The sequence below is a fragment of the Pristiophorus japonicus genome, chromosome 12, assembly GCF_044704955.1.
Source record: "Pristiophorus japonicus isolate sPriJap1 chromosome 12, sPriJap1.hap1, whole genome shotgun sequence".
Lineage (NCBI taxonomy): Eukaryota > Metazoa > Chordata > Chondrichthyes > Pristiophoridae > Pristiophorus > Pristiophorus japonicus.
The window spans coordinates 174862008-174886644 of NC_091988.1; the positions used below are offsets into that span (position 1 = coordinate 174862008).

General features: G+C 41.9%; 1 protein-coding gene across 2 annotated transcripts in view; it reads right to left on the reverse strand.

Moving 5' to 3' along the window:
- The window catches only part of LOC139277560 (transcription elongation factor A protein 1-like), a 42571-nt gene extending 24097 nt beyond the window's left edge, over positions 1 to 18474 (reverse strand). Inside the window, exons 1-4 of one of the 2 annotated variants that reach the window (XM_070896181.1) lie at positions 18254 to 18474; positions 16285 to 16347; positions 13268 to 13373; positions 777 to 861 (exon numbers count right to left, since the gene is read on the reverse strand). In XM_070896181.1, the coding sequence (XP_070752282.1) occupies positions 777 to 861; positions 13268 to 13373; positions 16285 to 16347; positions 18254 to 18322 (323 nt within the window). In that variant the 5' untranslated portion in view covers positions 18323 to 18474. Of the gene's footprint in view, positions 1 to 776; positions 862 to 13267; positions 13374 to 16284; positions 16348 to 18081; positions 18206 to 18253 lie in introns of those variants that run through there. The other variant, XM_070896183.1, reaches the window with a different exon arrangement.
- Positions 18475 to 24637: the final 6163 nt, after the last annotated feature.

Here is a 24637-nt window from a genome sequence, read left to right on the forward strand (position 1 = left end):
CGATCTAGTCTCCTCATATGTCAGTCCTGCCATCCCGGGAATCAGTCTGGTGAACCTTCGCTGCACTCCCTCAATAGCAAGAACGTCCTTACTCAGATTAGGAGACCAAAACGGAACACAATATTCCAGGTGAGGCCTCACCAAGGCCCTGTACAACTGCAGTAAGACCATCTGCTCTTATACTCAAATCCCCTAGCTATGAAGGCCAACATGCCATTTGCCTTCTTCACCACCTGCTGTACCTGCATGCTATTGTCCAAAAGAGCTGTGGATGCTCAGTCGTTGATTATATTCAAGGCTGAAATAGATAGATTTTTGGAATTTAGAGAAATCAAGGGATATGGGGGATCGGGTGGGAAAATGGGGTTGCGGTCGAAGATCAGCCATGATCTTACTAAATGACGGTGCAGGTTCGAGGAGCCGTATGGCTTATTGCTGCTATTATGTTCTTATTAATACAATTGAGTTAATACCACATTTACTTCTGTGAATTGTTGGGACACCGGATTCTTGGAGATCACTCCAAGGAAACAAACTGACAACATACAGGAAAAGATTGTGTCAATTCTGCTTTAATAATGTGAATCATTGCCCTTGAACCTCTAATAGTCGAGTATGGTGCAACATTGGCAGGGACCTGGTCACTTGGTCATGCTCTAAGTCAGAGAAATTACCTGGAGCGTGTCTGAAGGGATATACACAAGGAACTGTTCAGTTTAATGAAATGTATATATTATGGGTATTTAACTGAATGTTAAAAAATGCTCCAAAATGACCTTTGCTCTGTTGAGTCTGAACTGTTTGAGGAAGTTGAACAGTCCTTTTTCTTGTCTTCAGCATCTTTGTCTCCTGCCGGGCCATCTGCAAAGCATTAATTTAGACAAACATTAACTACAGTACTTTGAAATTACCAAACCATCCATTTAATATACCTACAATCACGGAGCTTGAAATGATCACAACCATATAGTCAAAGCGTCAAAAGGTTAAATGCTTCTTCCACTACATGTGCCCTGATCATATGTAAATCAACAAAGCAGACTATTAAACCAAAAATTCAAAGACATTTGCTACCTATTAATATCTGGAAATAATTTTAGTTGTAAATTTCAAACATGCAGCAATTCCCCCATGTGTAATTAAAAACTCAGACATATCACCAGCCAAATATATAATTATTCCTATCTCAAGTATCTTCAGATCAGCAAACAGGCCAATACAAAGTATTGATTTCCAAAATCAATGAAACTGCACTCAAACTAGACCCATAATCTTTGTAAAAACAAACAGGTTTGAGTGTAAGAGCATGCAAAATGACAGGCCTTTGAGAGCAAAAATGACTGATTAAATTGAAGCTATTATCAAAATTGTTTTTAAAAATAAAAGGAATATTTAATACTGGAAGCACTTCATCTAGGCTTTTCTTTATCTTCCAAATACATACTTTACTACAATGCACCCTTTAAATCAAGTAATTTATAGCACAAATTACTCACCTTATAACCTGCTACAGAATATTTCAACTATTAACTAACACACAGCATGCTAAAAGTACAGTAACTGTGAAACAGTTCACAATTTGCAAAATGTAATATGTAATACACTATCCAACTGAGAATTCTTAATTGATAGATTGCAAGTGAATCAAATTATTCACTTCACAGCAGTAACCATTTTAGCTGCTGGAAATCAGCCACTTAAATATAGTCAGAGGAGTTCATCTAAAAGTCTTATGCTTACATTTTGAGCATCCAGTTAGAACTTATTTTTATAATCATTTTAGCTATAATAAAACCCAAGTATTTATGCAAGTATTCTGTTGGGCCCTCCAAGTCACCTTCCCCAAACCTGTTTACGGAGCAACTTGATTTTTCTGGAGTATCTTAAAAATCCCCATTTTGCACATTCAATTTGCGTCAGTGTAAGTGAGTTTGTTAGCATTTTTTTAGTTTAGTGTTTTTTTTCTCAAAAAGGGGCGTTACCAGCCACCTACGCCAGTTTTGGCCATTTAGGCCACTTTGGCCAGCTCTACTTAGGCCAGCCAGCATATGTGGCCACTTCAGAAAACCTTTGCAGAGAGTTAAGAAATCAGCGCAGGTAGGTACATCGGAAGCCAGCAGAACTTAATGACTTGATTAAAGAATGTGAATAGGATCAAACAGCTATACAGAACATCATATGACAAACATCGCAAAGTTAATTTACTATACAACAGAAGTATTCATGGAAGCTTAAACTACAAAAATAAAAAGGAAAAGATAGTTGAATTAAATTGCCTAATCTCACAACTAATTTAAAAACTATTTGTTTGCAATGATTATACTGGGCCAAAATTGTGCCCATATTATCTAAATAAAGTCTACTTCAATAAATAAGATATTCTCTCAGTGTTCCTCTGTCACTTATGTTCTTCTTTCACAATAGCACCAGGTGAATAGGCTTAATAAATGGTCACCACTATTCACAAGAGACAAAACCTATTTACAAAATGTTTTCCAAGTATCCACAAGTCCAGGAAAATGACAAGCCATTAAGAAAGTTCAAAAATAGCTACAGTACTTAAAATTTCAAACCTGAGGTCGATCGCACCGGGAGGCCACTTGGCCAGGGACAGGCATCGGGTTCCACACACACAGCGGCTGCTGCACGCACACAGAAGTTGGGGGCAAGGAGCTACTACGCATGCGCGGACACTCCACTGCGCATGTGCAGACGTCCCAGCACTGTTTTCAGCGCAGGGCGCTGGCTCCTCCCCCGACCCGACTGGCCACGCTACGCGAAGACCGAGGAGAGACCGGACAGCGGCCAAAGTGGGAAGCGATTTTTTCGACGCATCTCCAGTAAGTGCGCCGAAAAAAGGGGTGGGCCAAATTTGAGCCCATTGACCCTGACTCCATAAAGCTCAAGTCCATCTAAGACCTGAATGCTGTTCCCATGTATGGAAAGCTTTTCTTGCACATCTTTCGTACTCTTCAACTTGCAATAAACATAATTTGTGTTATTTTTCTTAATTAGCTTTCACCAGTGTGTCTCATTCATTTTCACTTTTGACCAGTTGTCTCATACTTGCTTTTTTTTTATTTGTAGTTGTTTAATACAATGTTTTCCTTTACTTTTCCCATTCAACATGACCTTATGATGACACGGACACAATAATTCATATCATTTTATTTTAGACCTCCCTAGGATGATCAAATATCAAAATGTGAAAATAACCTGATGTTAAGCATTTACAATTAAAATTATAACCCTTGCAGCGATCAGTATAAAATATTAAAAATAATTGCTCTTTTATTTAATCCCATTGAAAATGGATACCTAAATTATACTGAAACTGTCCATATGCCAGGAGAAACTTTGTTAATGAATGCTCTTGTATTACACTCTACAATAGTAGCATAATTATACACTGTTTGAACAGATCAGCCCACAATTTCTTGGTAACTTGCGCTGTAGTAGTCACGCATCTACGGTATACGTCATTACTATGGCACAGATTTTCCAGGAAATTATGGTCTACATGACATGCCAGATCTTCACCACGTCAACATTTCCTGGGACCATCTATGCCATTCCACTATTACGCTCACTGAAACAGTGAGAATTTCACAATCGTCCCATTCCACCTCACCCCTGTTAAAATCAATGGTGATCGCCATTTTCCTGCATTTTAACCTGTTTTCACGTTGCTGTCATTTAAACTGAAAAATAATGCTTTAAATGGCTTGACAGCGGCATGATTAAAGGGTGGATTTTCGGATTGCGTTTAAATGATGTGCTGAAATGTTTTTGCTGATCGGGATATTGATTGGGGCAATATGTTTGGGGAAATCTAACAAGAGAAACCTAACCTTATTTCATTTTTTGAAAGCAATTGATCTCATTCCTGGGATTCTTGTAGGTGGCACTGTAAATATGTCACTAATCAGTCATTTGTTTAAACTCCTGTAATTATTTCATCAACACTATATGTCTTTGGATGGGTTTATTCAAATTGATGAGTGTTTGATTAAATCCGAATGCATTCAATTATCATTTAATTTTAAGATTAAACTGCAGTTTGATTTTCACTGCCGTCAACTGCATTTATAAACAGACCTTAAATTGAATGCGAAGGTCAAGAAGCCAGGAAGGAGAGGCAATATGATGGAAACTTACTTATTAAGATACGTGTAACATTTCAACATTCAAACAACACAATAAAGCAATTGAAAACATTTCCAATTGACAAATTCCAAAATAAAGATTCTGCTCAGAGATACTGATGCAGATAATGAATACTGAAATGTATAAAGTAAAAGAAAATGTTATATTAAATCTATTGCCATCTGTTTTTTCTAAAAAAATGAGCAAGATTTGACCAACTTGAACTGTGTGCAACCCAAGAAAAACAAAGTGTAGGGAACTTAAAGCTCTGACTGTGTAAGCAGCCCTGGGGAAGCAATGAGAGCATGGAAAGACACCAGGGGACCAGTCTAAAAGCATCTCTAAATCACTATTTCTGTTAGCAACAATATTCAGCAACTAATGAGATTAATTTTTACAAAATAGCCACGTGCATTAATGCATCAGAGTTGTGCGTCACAGAAACTGAATAAATAAAATTAACTGATTAGTCCACAAGAGCCTTCCACAACTGGAAAGGGCCAAGTATTCATAAGAACATAAGAAATAGGAGCAGGAGTAAGCCAATTTGTCCCTCGAGCCTGCCCCGCCATTCAATAAGACCATGGCTGATCTGATCTTGGCCTCAACTCCACTTCCCTGCCCGCTCCCCATAACCCTCGACTCCCTTAACTCTTGATTCTCGCCCAATCGTTCCTGCAAAGGTTCAAAAACACACTTGTGGAAAGCCCGAAATATTTAACGAAAATCAAAGTTATTATTTAAGTGTTCTGTAGTGCTGTACTATCAACGTCTCCTTACTACTATACAAAGTCAGCAGAAAAAGCAAACATTTACTCATAGCCATGGTTATCTAATCCATGTTTCTTTTGACGTTTTAGTGCTAAAAAAACTAAAAATAGCTCCGATACAATTATTCTCAAAATGTTTCAGTTGGTCGATCGAAATTCAAAAATATAATTCATTTATGGTGTGACAAAGTACAATGGCAGAGTATTCCAATGAGAAAGGCAGGAAAATATGGAGTACGGTTATCAACATTGAGATTGGCACACTAGATGAGGAAATTTATGATCCACGTTGCCCATCTTGCTATTGCAGGAAAATTTAGACCACTAAGTTCACAAAAATGTTGCTTTTATGGCTTAATTTACATTTACAGTTAAATGTGATCGGTTCGTAATCTCTAGAGAGAGAATAGTCGTCCCTGCACATAAACTAAGTTCAATTCAGAGATACGAAAGCAAAATACTGCAGATGCTGGAGATCTGAAATAAAAACAGAAAATGCTGGAGATACTCAGCAGGTTAGGCAGCATCTGTGGAGCGAGAAACAGAGTTAACGTTTCAGGTCGATGACGGTTCTGCCAAAAGGCCCTGATGCTGTCTGACCTGCCGTGTATTTCCAGCATTTTCTGTTTCAATTCAGCAATATCCACGAGAGGGTGGAATGATACAAGCTTGGTCCTAGGGATGGTTGAAAACATGGTGATAATGGTAATACACATCAGGTAGAAGAGAACAAAACTAGGTTAATATATTATTCTTTAGCACAAGGACCTAGTCTTCATTCCAGCTCAAATGTGTGAAGGACTTTTGTCTCATCTGCTGGCTCAATTTTAGTAATCCCAAAGCAGGCAATAGTGAACATTACTTCAGTGCCCATTAATTCGGCAATTACAGAGGATTAAAAAAAAGAATAACTTCAGTATATAAACAGTCAGTCAGCAAAACAATCCCTTTATTCTCAAACAGAGAGCAAAAAAACTGCAGATGCTGTAAATCTGGAACAAAAACACAAAAGGCTGGAAACAGTCAGGTTGGTCAGCATCAGTGCAGTGAGCAGGTGTACTCTTCTTCAGAATGGGAATAAATTACAAATGAACATTGAAAAGGAATAGAACAAAAGAATAGGAAATGCACTCTCTTGTGCATGTTTTTCCTCCCCCTTCCTCTTCTGCCGTTTTAATTAAATGTTGTTCATCTGTAATTTCTTCTTGTCCTGATGAAGGGTCCACACTTTTTCTGTTCACGCCACAGATTCTGACTGTCCTGCTGAGTGTTACCAGTATTCTGTTTCTAAGAGTTTTTTTCCAAAAGGGGGCGTGTCCAGCCACTTACACCTGTTTTGCAAGTTTAGGTAGCGAAAACTTACTCCAAACTAACTTAGAATGGAGTAAGTGTAGATTTTTGTACGCTCAGAAAAACCTTGCCTACACTTTATAAATTAGGCGTGGGAAACGAGAGATGGGGGGGGGGGGTGGGGGGGAGGGAAGTTTACAAGCATTAAACACTTGACTTTTACAAATAAAGAGCCATCATCAATTATAAAATGATAAATCACTCAATAAATCAACCAAAAAAAAAATACAAAAATTTTTTTTTAAATCAATCAATAAATAAAAAATTACATTTCTACTCATCTACTGTAGCACCGGGAGCCCTCCAACAGCGTGCTGGGACGGGGCCCCCCAGGAGATGCCGGTCGGGCGGGCCCCGCCGCCGACCAGCACTTCGGGTGGGCCCCTCCGCCCATGCCAAGCATTTCGGGCGGGGCCCGCCCCCAGCAGACGACGGACCACCACCCAGGACTTCGGGCAGGTCCCGCCGCAGAGTTCAGGCGGGGTCTGCCCCCAGGAGATGCTGGGCGGGCCGCCGCGTAAGAGGCAAGTACCGTCAGGCCACTCGGCCCGGGATAGGGGCGACGTCCTTTCGGCCAGGGATAGGTCGTCGCCCGGAGATACGACGCGCTGGGAGGGCCAGGAGCCACTGCGCATGCGCGCAGCTGCCGACACTGTTTTTGGCGCAGGGCTATATAGCTCCACCCCCAGCAGCGCCACGCCAAGCTGGAAACGGCCCTACAGATATCGGAGAATCGCGAGGTAAGTATTTGGTGCTTTTTCAATTCTACAAATTAGGCGGGCCTCTCTGATGTGCGCCGTTCTAGCGGGGGTCCGAAACTTGAGCCCATAGAGTGGAGATGCTACAAAGGATCATCTTGCCACTTTCCAGTCCAACACATCCAGTCCATCAAAATGGGTGCATACAGTGTGCCACCAGGGAGCTCGACAAAAGTGATTATAGTTAAAGAAAGTAAAAAGAGGCACAAGATTTCTGATGAAGTTTGCCATACTGCCTCCAAAGTTGCCAAGAACTACTGAAAGATGCTATTCTCCAAGAACGCCATTGACATGGTTAGTAAATATAAATACTGCAATTGGTATTGCCAACCACAGATCTTCCCCAGTGGGACAATATGGCTGCCAGAAATGAAAGTTGTACACTGGAATGGTCTGCTACCATTAATGCTGTGGAATCTATTTACCAATCAATATAAATAGGGCAAATTCCACAACACTGCAAACCCTGGGTACAGACGGCTTCTACTTGGTAGTTCTGTAATATAAAAGGGGCATGAGATTAGGATTTTTTTTTGTGTTAGTAACCGTTTCTTCCTTTCTGTCCGAAATACTTTTCAGAAATAGAAATCATAAGGTGCAGTCCTGGAATGCTACTGAATTCATTAAGATACATTAAAATCTACTGTAAAGCTAAAACTATTGTCTATTTACATTTTTTCTATAAACTGAAAGTATCCAAATTAGTTACTTTCAAAGTTAACTTGGTAATTTGTTTAAATAGATTGGATTGAGAGAAAAAGACAGAAAAGAAAAGTGAACAAAATTAAAAATTAAAAAACGTTTTTAATCTCCAACAATACCTGAAGGAATGAGACTCTACACTTGTAATAATTAATTTTTAGTGCTAGAGGTTGAGTGGTAGCAATTAACAATTATCACGCCATTAAAAGGGTATTTATGCTTTAAATGACAAGACTTAACCTTCTGTGGCAGGTTTAGTTTGTATATATTGTGCACATACTTAACACCATTTGACGTGTCGTGATGGTGTTTTTGCAAAGCTAATGGCAGAATTGAGCAGATATTAACATTTAACCGTGCATCAGCTCCTTGCCTGAAATTGCTCTACCATTTACACATAAATAACGGCAATGCCATTAAACTCATCATTATTTAGATTTTTTAAAATTGGGCCAGATTTTGCTAAGTTATCTCTCCAAATAACCATAAATCTGTTATTATTTAGCAGATCATATTAGTCTCCACTCAAATCAAATTGATTTAGAAATTAACAGAATTAATGTTGATCCCATCAAGTCCAGTAAATCCATAAACCTTTTGAAGGAAATTAGTAAGTTATTGATTCTAAAGGAGGTTAACGGATAACGACTTGAGACCGACATTCCATTTTGCAGCTGATTGGACCTTAAATGCATGCTATGTTCCTGTTAGGTGCTGAAGCCACCCTTTGACTACAGTGGCTTCCTGAGACAACTGACACAGGAAAAATACTCATCACTGTCCCAAAAGCACCCATCACCAGACGTGTTGCAGCTTTTGGGGGGGGGGGGGGGGGGGGGCGGGGGGGGGGATTTAGATGAAAAGCTTGCAAGTCCAAGAGGCCTGTTACCGCCGCAAAGCGGCAGCCATGCGGCAGTGTTGAATGGTCATTGATTTTCTGTTGAATGGTCGCCGCTCGCGAAATTGTCCTCGGTGGTTTTTCTGGCGGTCCCCACTTCCGTCCCACTGCTGCCGAACCCTCTTAAGTGCACTGATGCCCCGCCCGCAAGCAAAATTCACGTAATAAAATCTTGCGGCCGCCAGATTTTTCTGTTGGTGCACTGTGTTTGCAGTGTGTGCAAAATGGCGATGCGTCCATCATTAAAGGGGAGGGCGCACCGTCGTGGCTGGTATTTTTTTTTTGCCGGCCGACTGCCAGGTCGGCCCAACAATTATGCCCCTAGGTTCAGCCCTCCCTGGTGGCCCAGTGTATCTAACTAAAATAATCGCAGAGCTCGCAGCGGCTCTCCCTTTTAAGTGAAGGAGAGACGTGGTGACGTGCCAGCATGATGATCATCAGCACTACGCTGATGACTGACAGCGGCGGAGACTCCGTCCAGACTCCACCTCAGCCACTTTTATGACCGATCTGCTCGCCGCCCCATTTCCACCTCCATTATGACAGACTTCCGCTCCGTTCGAAAAAAAAAAGACAAAGGGCCCAAGTTTCCACATGATTTGCGCCTGATTTTTAGGAGCAACTGGTGGAGAACGGACTATCTTAGAAATCGCAATTCTCCACATTTTCTTTTCTGCAGTTCTAGTCAGGTAGAACAGTTCTACTTTGGAACAGAATTTTTTCTTCAAAAGGGGGCGTGTCCGGCCACTGAAGCCTGATTTGAAAGTTTCCACAGTGAAAACGTACTCCAAACTAAAGTAGAATGGAGCAAGTGAAGATTTTTGTAGAACTGAAAAAACCTGTTCTACACATTAAAAAATCAGGCACAGGTTACAAATTAGGTGTCCAGAATGAGGTGGGGGGGAAGGGAAGTCATTAAATTCTATAATAAATCCTTATTTATACTTATACAAATATTATACAAATAAATCCAACCTGAATAAACATTTATAAGCAAAGAAAAGATTAAATAAACCATCTTCCTACCTGTGTGAAAGTGCTTCAGCCAGGGAGAATTCTGCAGCCGTTCGTGCCGCTGAGCGGGAGGGGGGGGGGGGGGGGGAGAAAGCCGTTCGTGCCGCTGAGCGGGAGGGGGAGGAGAAAGCGGTTTGTTGTTGTGGAGGTGAGGGAGGAGAAGGAGACAGCGGCTTGTTGCCGTGGAGAGAGGGGAGGGAGGGGAAGGAGACAGCAACTTGTTGCCGTGGAGAGAGGGGAGGGAGGGGAAGGAGACAGCGCCTTGTTGCCGTGGAGAGAGGGGAGGGAGGGGAAGGAGACAGCGGCTTGTTGCCGTGGAGAGAGGGGAGGGAGGGGAAGGAGACAGCGGCTTGTTGCCGTGGAGGGGAGGGGAAGGAGACAGCGGCTTGTTGCCGCGCAGGGGAGGAGAGGGAGGGAAGGAGAGAGCCGTTTGTTGCCGCGGAGGGGAGGGAGGGGAAGGAGACAGTGAGAAGGGTAGCCTCAGTGCTGATGTGCTGATGGCAATGTGATTTTATTAAAAAATGTTCAAAAATTAAACAGCTACAAAGAACTACAAAAATGGCCGAGTTCCAATGTTTTTTTTCACACTGAGCATGCGCGAACGCTCCAACACGCAGCGTTGCCGGCAGGAAAAAAACTAATTTAAATAGTAGCCGCCCCCTCCCACTTACAAAGTCGGCGTGAGTGTAGGCTCCGCCCCCCTGGGCGCCGCGCCAAACAGACAAGGAGCTGCAAAGCGCTCGAGAATAGCGCGTTTTTTTTCTGGCGCCGTTTTAGGCGCGAAAAACGGGCGCCCAGCTCGGAGGGGCGCCCGTTTTTTATCCTGCGGAAACTTGGGCCCAATGAGCTGAATTTCGCGCTACCTCATCCACTGCAGCAGTGAAAACACAAGAAAAACGGTAGATGCAACCTGTTTCTGGCAGAGGTGAATTTCAACCCTCCATGTTGAGGAAACAGGAATGATCAGACTTTAAATTTAAATGCTATAGTTAAAGGATTTTAAATGGGAGTGACTGCTGACAGCAACCAGAAGTTGCGCAGAAATGTACTGCGCATTAATCTGCAACCGGAAGCATAATGTTTTTTTTTTATAAACACGAGCTCGCACCCTCCCCAGCATTTCTTCCAAAAAACCCACTCCCTCCCCGGAACTTTGTCCAAAGAGGCCGCTCCCGCCCTGGCATTTTTTCAAGGAGCCCACTCTCTTCCTGGCATTTCTTCCCAGAGCCTGAGTCACGAAGCGAACAACCAAAAAAAAAAACACACTTTGACGGCTAGGCCTGATCTGAATGAAACCTGTTTTCCACCCGCAGACAGCCAGATTGAGGCGCTGGATCCAGGAGGTAGGTGTAATGGCACTTACCTCCTGGATGTAGCAGTCCTCGCCTTGCTGCAGCTGGTGAGTTTTAAGAGGTGTGCAAAACTTGACTAGCTACATTTAAACACCAAATTAAGGTGAAAGGAGAGACCTCCAGCCTCATTATAATATTTAAATAGACAGCTCACTGCCTGGCAGCAGGTTGGCTGCCCACCCCGTTCCACCCCACCATCATTAAAAGAGGATGTGGGCAGGTTGGTGCCGGGTTCAGGTCGGGTTCCGATTTTTAACACTTTAACTATTCCCATGCCAACAACCCACCCTTTTTTTAAAAAAAGGTTAAAATTCCTCCCTAACTGTAAATTTTAAAATCAACTGCACGTTACAAAACCTTAAATTATATTTACATAAAACTTATTTTCAGCTCCATATTTTCTAGCAGATTTGACCACCTCTTGTGGACCTACCAATTCAGTGGTAGTTATAAATGATGCGAGCACTATATTTTAGCTTTTCACCTGAGTTTGCTGATGATTGCCACTGGGAATGGTCTGGAGATTTTCAAGACGCCATTTTTGGAAGCAAGGTTTGCTTCACCCGCTCTCTATCCATGACAAGCACCACACAGCTGCTGTAGTTCGACAATGTCAGAAATCAGCCCAAGGAAATTCCATGCCTTCCCACAAAATGAAAACAAAAAACAAAAAAAATGGATCCAACTTTTAAGCAGCATGCAGTGCAATCTCTAACAATCTTTTCTTCTCATCCCCTTCTGATTTTCTCCCATCACTCATCCTCTCCTGAAGGCTGAGGTACAAGCAGCAGCAGTTTTCCAATCCTTCACCCATGTGGTTATTCTTCATGTCAGATGAATGCACTAGGCAGGTTCTGAAGGCTGTTAACCCATAGAGATCATCACAGCCACACTGATCCTGTCCATGCCAGACATCCACATTTTTCCAGAAGGAAGTTAACAGTTAGCAATCAGGAGAGGGAACCCTGGGTGAATTTTGGCCTCCTTAACCTGGAAATACTGAGATTAATTGTACACCCCCACTGAAATCAGCAAACTCAGAAACCAGAGATTGAAATTAGATCAGTAGCACAATATGCAGTGCATGTTACAGTTTATTTTTTAAAGCTACATATCCTAAATAACTAATTTCAGAGATATTGCAGCCCTTAGTTCAATGTTCAGTTAATAAACTCTCTTACCAAAGTATCATAGATAAAATATGCAATCTACCAGGAAGTACAGCCAAGAACTCATTGAAATGCAATGGTTAATAAATGTACCCATGCTTAAAAAGGTACAATGGAGATGCTGCAAAAAGATTTGGGTACAATAGATGAACAACTATTGAAAACATCTTTATATTGCAGGACCAAATATTAGGATGCATCATAAGATACGCAACATATGTAATCTGACATTTGGAGTAATGGAACAAGTTGTGCTCATCAAGGACACAAGAACACTGAAAGAGGTACAATGGATGGCTCTTGGACTTAGATTATTGGGCTCAGACAACAAGCTCAGAGAACTATCTGCCCAAGTTAGAAAAAAATGGTGAGATATGATTCAAATTTTGAAAGGAATTGATGACATGAAAGATGTGGGGCTCCTTTTGTAGTTCTGGAATACTATCTTCGGAAATCATGAGCTGGTTACTATTTTAAGCGTCTCACCAGTTTATAAACATACAGAATTAACATCAAATACAATGAATGTAGAGTCTATATTTTAAAACTATAAAATAGACAAGTTCCAGATTAAGACGACAGTGCAAATGTACACACTGCTGCTAGGACAGGACAAAAAGACAACAGTCTTAACTGGAACAGACCACAGATGGAAGTGCCAAAATAAGCTTTAAAAGAAGTTAGTTTTTACCCAATTGTTATTTATTTATGAAGGTTACCACACTAGAAATTTTATGTTTTTTAATAAACTATTATTTTGGGATTTTTTTGTTCAATCCTACTTTCGATTCCATTTTGCCATAATGCTGATTTTGCAATGATCTGAAATTGCTCTGACCTCCACTGTCATTCACTGATGAAGGTACCAACTTAGATAGAAATTTACCTAAATTTGCATTATCAGGATTATATTTTCTAACTGGCTAAAATATACTATCTTTTACAATCTGCACTCAAATCATCAAAGATAATTAAGCAGTCATCTCAGTGTTTAGCTATTACAGGCTACAAGTAAACTGGATTCTGCTTGTGTCAATCTACCCTACAATGATTAAAGCACACGGAAAAAATGGTTCTCAATTTTCTAGAAAATTTAACTCAACTTTACCTAGCAGTTTTTTCCATGATTTGATGAGTGACTTGGCAAGTGTTGTGACTTCTTCATCTGTGCTTTGTTTTCTAACAGCGTTCACAGACATCCCAACCCGTGTGGACTACAATAATGAGCAGATATCAATCAATAGCAATCCTTCAAATTACAGAAACAACTTGATTATTTAAACTAGCATTTTTCAAACCACATTAGCAGTAAACTCCCCTTTTAGTCAGATAGGTCAACAATCTTGAAGCTACTTGATATTAGGAAAAGCTCCATTCTTCATGAATACAAATTACATGGTAATTTAAACACTATGGCCTGGAATTTGCGATCAGTGGCGAAGCAATCCCTGTGGCTTTTGAAAACTTTAGGTTTCGCAACGTTAAATTAATTGTAGCGTTGTCAATAGGTTATCCCCAGCGCAGAGCAGTGATATCATTAAGCTGTCTAAGCAGCCAATCACATTGAAGAGTTCTCAGAAAGCAAACCAGGAAATAAAAAGCCCTGATTCAATTGTTTTTAAAGAAATTTACAGAACGCGTAATAAAGATTGGGACATAAACATGGAGTTAAGGTGGAAGATGAAAATCAAAAACTTTAAAAAATATATTTTTTATTATAAATATCGAGTAATTTTCTATCACAATAGAGAAATTTGACAGTGTCAAAATATAACATTTGTTTTTCGGGGCCAGAATGGCTATACAGCTTTCAGTATGCCATTTAAACCCCAGTTACATCTGTTTCAACAAGGCTTAGCTTTTAATAGGGTGTTTAACAGCATAATTAGATTGGAAAAGCTTAAGTTTTTCACTGACTGAAGACTATGGGGAGTTCCACAGTGCAGCCTGTGGTGGAGCAAAGAATGATCGATCACAACTTCAGGATTTCCACGTTTATCTATGTATGCGCTAAATCCCGAAGTTATGGTCAGTTTCAGAGTGGTAATGATAGTGAATGCTAACAGTTCACCATCATTACTACTGCAAAATCCAGGCCTATATATTTAATTAATAAGAAAATTAATCTGGTCTGCAAAAAAAGCCATAACAGTTAAAAATGTTTGATTTATCATGCTCTATTATTTATCTATTGTATCAATAATTTGAATTAAACATTTCCCAACACATAATATCTGTATATAATACCAAAATATCCGTATTCTTACATAGTTAATTAAGATGTACAAGGGCAAATGATCCTGGTCCTGGCACCCAAGGAGCACCTGCAGTGAATTGCCCACAAACTTCCTAACATGAAACGTGAAGGCCCCCTTAATACTGCACCTCAGGAAAGTGTTCCCATGTAAATTTCTTATTTTTTCACATGTATGACTTCATGAAGAACTGCGAACAGATTTCCAGATCCAACACATGTCAACAGTCATGAACAAAACTTTAAAAAGTGTTGTTAGGGTGTGGTGAGGCTCATGTCCACAGATTGAATAAGGTGCAGTAACTTGCCTGATTAAGGAGCTTTGCTTGTTGTTAAAAAGGACATTTTGTTTTGATTATTTTCTCTGCTTTCCGGCCTTTAAGGGGGACAAGGTTCAGGATGGGGTTCTCCTTTGCAATCCATCTTTACATGTGTTATATGGAAGAGGAGGAAGGGCAGGAAGCACAGCTGAATGTGTGGAGCTGGTGAGACCACACCAATGGAGGAAGGTGCTGATCCAGAAGTACCCAGTTGAGTGAATAGAGACACCAAATTAGGCATTCTTGGACACCTCAGGAGAAGTAAGGTTTGTGGAGCCTCCAATTTAGTAGGAAATTAGTACCTCCTGAAAGAGAGTATGTAGCCATGCTCACAGGCCTCCACAGCTCTTTAAATGCCAGGAAAAAGATTATTTTGGCACTGAAAGGTTTTAGAAGGCCACAGGTGACATTGCCTGCATCAACCTGTTGGCAGTACACAAGTGCATCCACCAGGTTAATGATGCCCTGTTTGCCAGGAACAATTACATTGTTTTTCAATGGATGCTGTGCACCAACAAGTCCATGCCCCTGGTTTTTCCATCTCAGATTTGCCTGGTACGTAGGGTGCATTTGACTGTAACCATGCGAGTTTGCAATATCCAACAGATATAATTCCCCCTTCCATGAATCATAGGATGTACTACTCAATTAATGCAGAGATAAACCTGCCTTCACAACTTTCGTTCCATGGCAGATAAATCAGGTATCCTCCTCTGCTCTATTTCTTGCAACAGCTATTCAATGACCTAGTCATAAAACAGGATGCTCGTATGTGACCAAATCTTCTTTACTGGCATATATATCACCTCCTCCAGACTTAGGTGTCATTGTTCTCTCCACATGCTCTCCCAGGGCCAAAAGATGCTTCAGCCCCTTTAAGTAACCAGAGGCCCCAATGACTGTGTCCAATAAGTGGCCTTAATACCAACCACATTCAAATTAGCCCAGGAAGACATCAGAATGCAGCAAATGCACAATGTATTCCCTACTGATTATACTTATTTCCATGGGCTCCAGGAAAATTGGTTCTATTAATTTCTGGCAAATACATGAAACTTTAATACTGTATTTACATTTTGAAAACAATAGAACTGTAAATTAATTTCTTCCGGTAGAATACAAGTTTAATTACCTATCTTTTTAGAAGAATTTCTGATTTAGTCTTAATGCAAATGTATTCACAGAGTGGAGTATTTTGAGATGTTTTAACGATGTGGTAAATCTAAATTTTGTTTAAACTTACTAGTTCATCCAATAGCCCTGTGTGGAAAGCATTAAGCCAGAGACCAAAAAGTCTCAGGATCGATATCTAGTCCGTAGTTAATTATTGCTATTCAAGTGACACCTATTTGAAAGGGTGCAAGGAGGCAAAGATTGAGCTTGGCTGTGATTCCTGTTACAGCTAACACTCACTACCTGCACTCAAAAGGCTACCTGGACAAGATACTAGAGAGCAGCCAGTCATGGAATCATATCCAGCAAGGTAAATCTAGAAAATGAGGGCAAAGAGATAAAAGTATTCCAGATTATGCTGGTATAATCTCGATTTACCTGCAACAGATCCAACGTCATGGGTATGCTTTTAAGTTCCTTCAATAAATCAATAGCACCATTCTGCAGATTTAACAGAAAAGCAGAGCAATAAGTTATCGCGGTATAAGCCAGAAGGTTTTGAGGAGCCACACTCTCTTTGGGAATTTACATCACCATTTCCATCAACTGTACCTTAAAGACTGATTTGTTATAATCAGACAGGTACCAGAAACATCATAAGAAAAAAGAAATAGTAAAAATACTGGCAAGTAAAAATGCTGAAAATACATGACAGTCAGTCTGCACCTGTAGGGAGAGAACCTACAGGTCCTCCCCACTTTTGAGCAGCCTGATCATTCCCTGCACCTGGCTGCCTGCATCCCAGGGATGCGGCTGACCTGGGCTCGGTGATGCCGATAATGGAAAGGTGAATCTTGCAGTGGGTTTCAAAACCAAATCATTAATGAAAGAATGGGGGGACTTTGCAGTGTTTACTTGTGGGAAAGGCAAGTCCTTTAAGGGACTGATGAGTTGTATTCATACCCAGTTCAGTGCGGGTTCCGCTGCAACTACACTTCCATACTGTTTCCAACATCTCCTTGGCAGCATCTGTTCTAATTTAACCAGCAACAGCTGCCATTTGCAGGTAATACAGTAAAGTTGTCGAAGGATTCTCAGAAGGATATTGGGAAATATATTATACCCTGTTTATTTCAAAATTGAATGACACAAAGGTCATATAATAATGGAAACTCAAAATAATGACCCCCTGAGCCAGTACCAAGCAGCCAAGCGATAAGGAACAGATCTGAAGGAAATTAAAAATCACAACACTGTGACTAGTAATGACCACTTAAAAGATACGTGTGAAAAAAGTAAATTACCCAAGTTGCAGTGCACACATTACTTACTGCAGGTGTCTCTCACCCACCCGCTCTAGGTGATCTTCTTTGTATTATTACCGGTCCACAGCATTAACTCTTGAGCCAAGGATGTAGTATAAAGCCAACATTGTTTCAGTGAAAGGCCGGTGACCCTCATCTCCTATGGACACTTTACAGAAACATTTTACTCGTTCTCTTTTAATTCAGAGTACACTAACAGTTTATTGTTCTTCCAATTAGAAAGCTGCTTTTTTTTAAAAAAAAGGAACTAAAATTGAAACAAAATGTAATCCCAATGACTGCACCCCCTTTATCAACTATAGTAAACCTTTTAAATTAAAAGCGTTACAAATACTGGAAATCTGAACTAAAAAAACAAAACGCATGGAAATACACAGCAGATCAATCAGCATCCATAAAGGGGGAACAAACTTTCAATAAACTAATATTCATGTAAATTACTGGGACCATTTATCCCTCACTAGCAAAATATGTAGCTCCTTAAAATAACCTGATTCTCTCCAAGAAAAAACTTAATTAGCCAGGTATCAACCAAATACATTTTGGGGGTTAAAATGAAAACCAAGATAAATCGCCCTGGGGCTTTTCCTCGATAAACATGCCCTGCGAGGTAGGAATTGTGTGCAGCATTTTCCATGCAGTCTTCGCCTTCAGAATGGAGTTCCACTGAACAAGTCTGACCCCAATGGCATTGAAGAATTGGGGGGGGGCGGGGGCGGGTAATAAAGCGAAAGATTTGTTTTCAACAGCTTTAAGCACTTTGAACAATAACAAACTTAACGCAGATGCTTGGTCGTAAGGAAGCACTCGGGTTCAGCGTTTATTTACATTATAAACACCGCGAGTATGGCGCCAGAAACCTCACCATTCTCCCCCCTCATAGAGTTAACGTTAGTGCCTCGCAAGTAACCTACGGCTCCTTCCCGCTTTTGAGCAGCCTGATCATTCCCTGCTCTGGGCTTGCTGCGTCCCCGCGGCTCCTGAGCCAGTAACCCCGCAACCAAGCGGCGAGGAACCATCAGCAACCACAACAAGCCCGGGTGGGCAAGCAGCACCTCCATCGTCGGCCCAGCCTCACCCACCGTGTTTTTCTTCGACACCATCTTATCCATCTTCTTCGCGATTCGCACGATTTCCTCCAACTTTCCCATTATTTTGTTTTTTTTTCGTGCCTTGCGAAGTTAAAAGGGAATAGAAACAATGGCCGCTATCATCAGTACCGAGGAGCCAAGCTCCCGCCCGCCCCCTTTGCTCAGCTTCGCCTCTTGTATATGGCGCTCAGACCGGCCATTCACAGACCGCGGTACCCCGCCGCAGGCGGTGCTGGGACTTGGAGTCCGGCGCCCAGCCGGATGCCGGTTCCCACCGCCACGCCCGTCACCCGCCAACTACAACTCCCGGCATGCAGCGCCACACCTCGGCTCCCTGAAGAAGGTTCTGGGCGAGAAGGTTGTCGGTGTTTTATCCGAGCGCGTTTTCGTGGCGCCCAGCCTCAGAATCATTTTATTCGGTCTGTCTTCCATTCCTCTCCCGGAAACTGATTTTTTTTTGGGGGTGTGTTAATGGAAAGAAAGAGAGCTTAGGTTGTATTCCATCAGTGGCTTGAAAGATTTTGTGATGGTTCCTGCCGAAGGCAGACCTGAAATGTCTTCAGTGCTTTGAGGTTTGGGGCTGGAAACATGCAACCGGGCGGGCTTCTTCTCGCTGGTGGGATAGGGCCAAGCTGCTGTGTCACAAAGGACTACTAGCGTTATTTGCCAAGTGGAGAGTGGGTGTGGAAGAGTTTGATCATAACTTGAGTTTTTAGGTTTTCTTTGCTGATGTAAGTTTCATTGAAAATCTTAAAACTTTAACAGAAATAGGAATGATTGACTTCAGTTTTGAATAACGTTTTGTGACTGGTTTACACTTTTTTGATTTATCTGAAACAGTCCACTCAAAGAAAAACAGATTGAGAGATAAATGGCTACTTGGCGATGAAGGTGATTGAAATCTATCTTTACGGCTACGCCTGTCCATTTTAATTTAGATAGTTAAGATTTGCATTAATTGGCCTCTGCTTTTCTAAAAATGTACCCGTTCATGTTAAAGATAAAACTGAATCCGATACTAAAATAAAAGGAAAGTTTTTTTGGAAAAAAAAACAATTTTTAAGTTGGAAGGGATAAGAAAAAAGAAACCTATGGGGTCAGTACAATAGGTTTAATTCAGGAACAATCTTGCTGCCCCCAACAGATGAACTAAACTCCCCATCGCCCCAAAAAGTCAAGTAATTTCAATTCCAAGTACCCTTTACGATAAGTGTTAATTACTGCCAATCAACCTATTTGGCACTGAAAATGAATGATGACAAGTGTGGAGATGCATTGCTTCAGGTTTTAATTGTTTGGGATTTTTAAAAAGTAAAATTAAAATGTTTTGTACTATTCCTTTGTCTTTCCCCTCCCCCCTCAATCCAATCTTTCTGTACCTAATTTGACATTGAATTCACCCACTTTACACTTCCTTCTCAGTCCTTGTGCTGTTAATTTCACAATCCTTCAATCTGATTGGTAAAGGAGATACACAGTGGCTTGACCGGTTCACTCGGGTCTCAGATGCCCAGTTTTTCTCTCTGCGACATTATCAGCTCGCACTTCCAGCAACTTGCCATGCAAAACATTTACAAGCCTAAACATGCAAATGCAAGTTTAACTAATGGCACACATTGTTAGATGCCCTGCTATAGAAAATTATGCCCCAATGTTAGTTGAATCGCACATGGGAAACCTTGGGATTGCCAAACAGATGTATTATATGATTACTTTTACATTGTTCTATGATGGATGCAGTCGTAGAAAGAACATTGTACAGCAAACTGGTGAAATAATTAAATTTTCTGACTAAACATTGTAAAGAAGCTTCGCATTTATACAGTGCTTTTCATGACCACCGGATGTCTCAATGCACTTCACAGCCAATTAAATACTTTTGGAGTGTAGTCACTGTTGTAATGTGGGAAACGCGGCAGCCAATTTGCGCACAGCAAGCTCTCACAATCAGCAATGTGATAATGGCTAGATAATCCGTTTTAGTGATGTTGATTGAGGGATAAATATTGGCCAGGACACCGGCAATAACTCTCCTTCGAAATAGTGCCGTGGGATCTTTTACATCCACCTGAGAGAGCAGATGGGGCCTCGGTTTAACGTCTCATCCGAAAGACGGCACCTCCGACAGTGTGGCACTCCTTCAGCACTGCACTGGAGTGTCAGCCTAGATTTATGTGCTCAAGTCTCTGGAGCGTCACCTAAACCCACAGCCTTCTGACTGAACCACAGCTGACACAATAGTAACTTTTGTTAGATGAGCAAACATGACTGCCATGTTCCACCAGCAACATCCAGCAGCAGTGATCAATTCATCTGGTTTTGGTGGTGTTGGCTAAGACAGCAATGTTGATAAGGATACTTCCAGTGATGCAATGGGATCTTTAATATGCTTCTGGCAGAAAAGACCTTAATTCAACATACCATCTACACAAAACACCTCCCAACAGTACTGGTGCATTAGCCCAGATTATAGAGACATAGAAAATAGGTGCAGGAGTAGGCCATTTGGCCCTTCGAGCCTGCACCGCCATTCAATGAGTTCATGGCTGAACATGAAACTTCAGTACCCCATTCCTGCTTTCTCGCCATACCCCTTGATCCCCCTAGTAGTAAGGACTATATCTAAATCCTTTTTGAATATATTGAGTAAATTGGCCTCAACAACTTTCTGTAGTAGAGAATTCCACAGGTTAACCACTCTCTGGGTGAAGAAGTTTCTCCTCATCTCGATCCTAAATGGCTTACCCCTTATCCTTAGACTGTGACCCCTGGTTCTGGACTTCCCCAACATTGGGAACATTCTTCCTGTATCTAACCTGTCTAAACCCGTCAGAATTTTAAACGTTTCTATGAGATCCCCTCTCATTCTTCTGAACTCCAGTGAATACAAGCCCAGTTGATCCAGTCTTTCTTGATAGGTCAGTCCCGCCATCCCGGGAATCAGTCAGTTGAACCTTCGCTGCACTCCCTCAATAGCAAGAAAGTCCTTCCTCATGTTAGGAGACTAAAACTGTACACAATATTCCAGGTGTGGCCTCACCAAAGCCCTGTACAACTGTAGTAACACCTCCCTGCCCCTGTACTCAAATCCCCTCGCTATGAAGGCCAACATGCCATTTGCTTTCTTAACAGCCTGCTGTACCTGCATGCCAACCTTCAATGACTGATGTACCATGACACCCAGGTCTCATTGCCCCTCCCCTTTTCCTAATCTGTCACCATTCAGATAATAGTCTGTCTCTCTGTTTTTACCACCAAAGTGGATAACCTCACATTTATCCACATTATACTTCATCTGCCATGCATTTGCCCACTCACCTAACCTATCCAAGTCACTCTGCAGCCTCATAGCATCCTCCTCGCAGCTCACACTGCCACCCAACTTAGTGTCATCTGCAAATTTGGAGATACTACAATTAATCCCCTCGTCTAAATCATTAATGTACAATGTAAACAACTGGGGCCCCAGCACAGAACCTTGCGGTACCCCACTAGTCACTGCCTGCCATTCTGAAAAGTACCCATTTACTCCTATTCTTTGCTTCCTGTCTGCCAACCAGTTTTCAATCCACGTCAGCACACTACCCCCAATCCCATGTGTTTTAACTTTATACATTAATCTCTTGTGTGGGACCTTGTCGAAAGCCTTCTGAAAGTCCAAATACACCACATCAACTGGTTCCCCCTTGTCCACTCTACTGGAAACATCCTCAAAAAATTCCATAAGATTTGTCAAGCATGATTTCCCTTTCACAAATCCATGCTGACTTGGACCTATCATGTCACCTCTTTCTAAATGCGCTGCTATGACATCCTTAATAATTGATTCCATCATTTTACCCATTACCGATGTCAGACTGACCGGTCTATAATTCCCTGTTTTCTCTCCCTCCTTTTTTTAAAAAGTGGGGTTACATTGGCTACCCTCCACTCCATAGGAACTGATCCAGAGTCTATGGAATGTTGGAAAATGACTGTCAATGCATCCGCTATTTCCAAGGCCGCCACCTTAAGTACTCTGGGATGCAGACCATCAGGCCCTGGGGATTTATCGGCCTTCAATCCCATCAATTTCCCCAACACAATTTCCTGACTAATAAGGATTTCCCTCAGTTCCTCCTCCTTACTAGACCCTCTGATCCCTTTTATATCCGGAAGGTTGTTTGTGTCCTCCTTAGTGAATACCGAACCAAGTACTTGTTCAATTGGTCTGCTATTTCTTTGTTCCCCGTTATGACTTTTGCTGATTCTGACTGCAGGGGACCTACGTTTGTCTTTACCAACCTTTTTCTCTTTACATATCCTTAATGTTCCCTGCAAGCTTCCTCTCGTACTCTACTTTCCAGCCCTAATCAAACACTTTGTCCTCCTCTGCTGAGTTCTAAATTTCTCCCAGTCCCCGGGTTCGCTGCTATTTCTGGCCAATTTGTATGCCACTTCCTTGGCTTTAATACTATCCCTGATTTCCCTTGATAGCCACGGTTGAGCCACCTTCCCTTTTTTATTTTTACGCCAGACAGGGATGTACAATTGTTGTAGTTCATCCATGCGGTTTCTAAATGTCTGCCATTGCCCATCCACTGTCAACCCCTTAAGTATCATTCGCCAATCTATACTAGCCAGTTCACGCCTCATACCTTCAAAGTTACCCTTCTTTAAGTTCTGGACCATGGTCTCTGAATTAACTGTTTCATTCTCCATCCTAAATGTAGAATTCCACCATATTATGGTCACTCTTCCCCAAGGAGCCTCGCACAACGAGATTGCTAATTAATCCTCTCTCATTACATAACACCCAGTCTAAGATGGCCTCCCCCCTAATTGATTCCTCAACATATTGGTCTAGAAAACCATCCCTTATGCACTCCAAGAAATCCTCCACTGTATTGCTTCCAGTTTGGTTAGCCCAATCTATATGCATATTAAAGTCACCCATGATAACTGCTGCACCTTTATTGCATGCACCCCTAACTTCCTGTTTGATCCCCCCCCCCCCCCCCAACATCACCACTACTGTTTGGAGGACTGTACACAACTCCCACTAACGTTTTTTGCCCTTTGGTGTTCTGCAGCTCTACCCATATAGATTCCACATCGTCCAAGCTAATGTCCTTCCTAACTATTGCATTAATCTCCTCTTTAACCAGCAATGCTACCCCACCTCCTTTTCCTTTTATTTTATCCTTCCTGAATGTTGAATACCCTTGGATGTTGAGTTCCCAGCCCTGACCATCCTGGAGCCACGTCTCTGTAATCCCAATCATATCTTATCTGTTAACGTCTATTTGCACAGTTAATTCATCCACTTTATTACGGATACTCCTTGCATTCAGACACAAAGCCTTCAGGCTTGTTTTTTTAACACCTTTTGTCCTCTTAGAATTATGATGTAGTGTGGCTCTTTTTGTTTCTTGCCTTTGTTTACTCGGCCTTCCACTATTGCTTTTTCCCTTTCTACCATCTTTTTCTGACTCCATATTACTTCGCCCTGTCTCTCTGCATAGGTTCCCATCCCCCTGCCATATTAGTTTAAACACTCCCGAACTGCATTAGCAAATGTTACCCCCAGGACATCAGTTCCAGTCCTGCCCAAGTGCAGACCGTCCCTTTTGTACAGGTCCCATTTCCCCCAGAACTGGTTCCAATGTCCCAGGAATTTGAATCCCTCCCTCTTGCACCACTGCTCAAGCCACGTATTTATTCTAACTATCCTGCTCCCTCTATTCTGATTAGCACGTGGAACTGGTAGCAATCCAGAGATTACTATCTTTGAGGTCCTACTTTTTAATTTAACTCCTAGCTCCCTAAATTCAGCTTGTAGGACCTCTTCCTGCTTCTTACTTATATCGTTGGTACCTACATATACCACGACAACTGGCTGTTCACCCTCCTCCAGAATGCTCTGCAGCCGCTCCGAGACATCCTTGACTATTGCACCAGGGAGGCAACATACCATCCTGGAGTCTCGGTTGCAGCCGCAGAAACTCCTGTCTACTCCCCTTACAATAGAGTCCCCTATCACTATAGCTCTCCCACTCTTTTTCCCGCCCTTTTGTGCAGCAGAGCCACCCATGGTGCCATGAACCTGGCTGCTGGTGCCTTCCACTGGTAAGTCATCTCCCCCAACAGTATCCAAAACGGTATATCTGTTTTGGAGGGAGATGACCGCAGGGGACTCCTGCACTACCTTCCTGCTCTTGCCTTGTCTCTTGGTCACCCATTCACTATCTGTCCTAACCCTTACCTGCGGTGTGACCAACTCACTAAATGTGCTATCCACAACATTCTCAGCATCGCGCATGCTCCGGAGTGAGTCTATCCGCAGCTCCAGTGCCGTCATGCGATCTGTCAGGAGCTGCAGCTGGACACACTTCC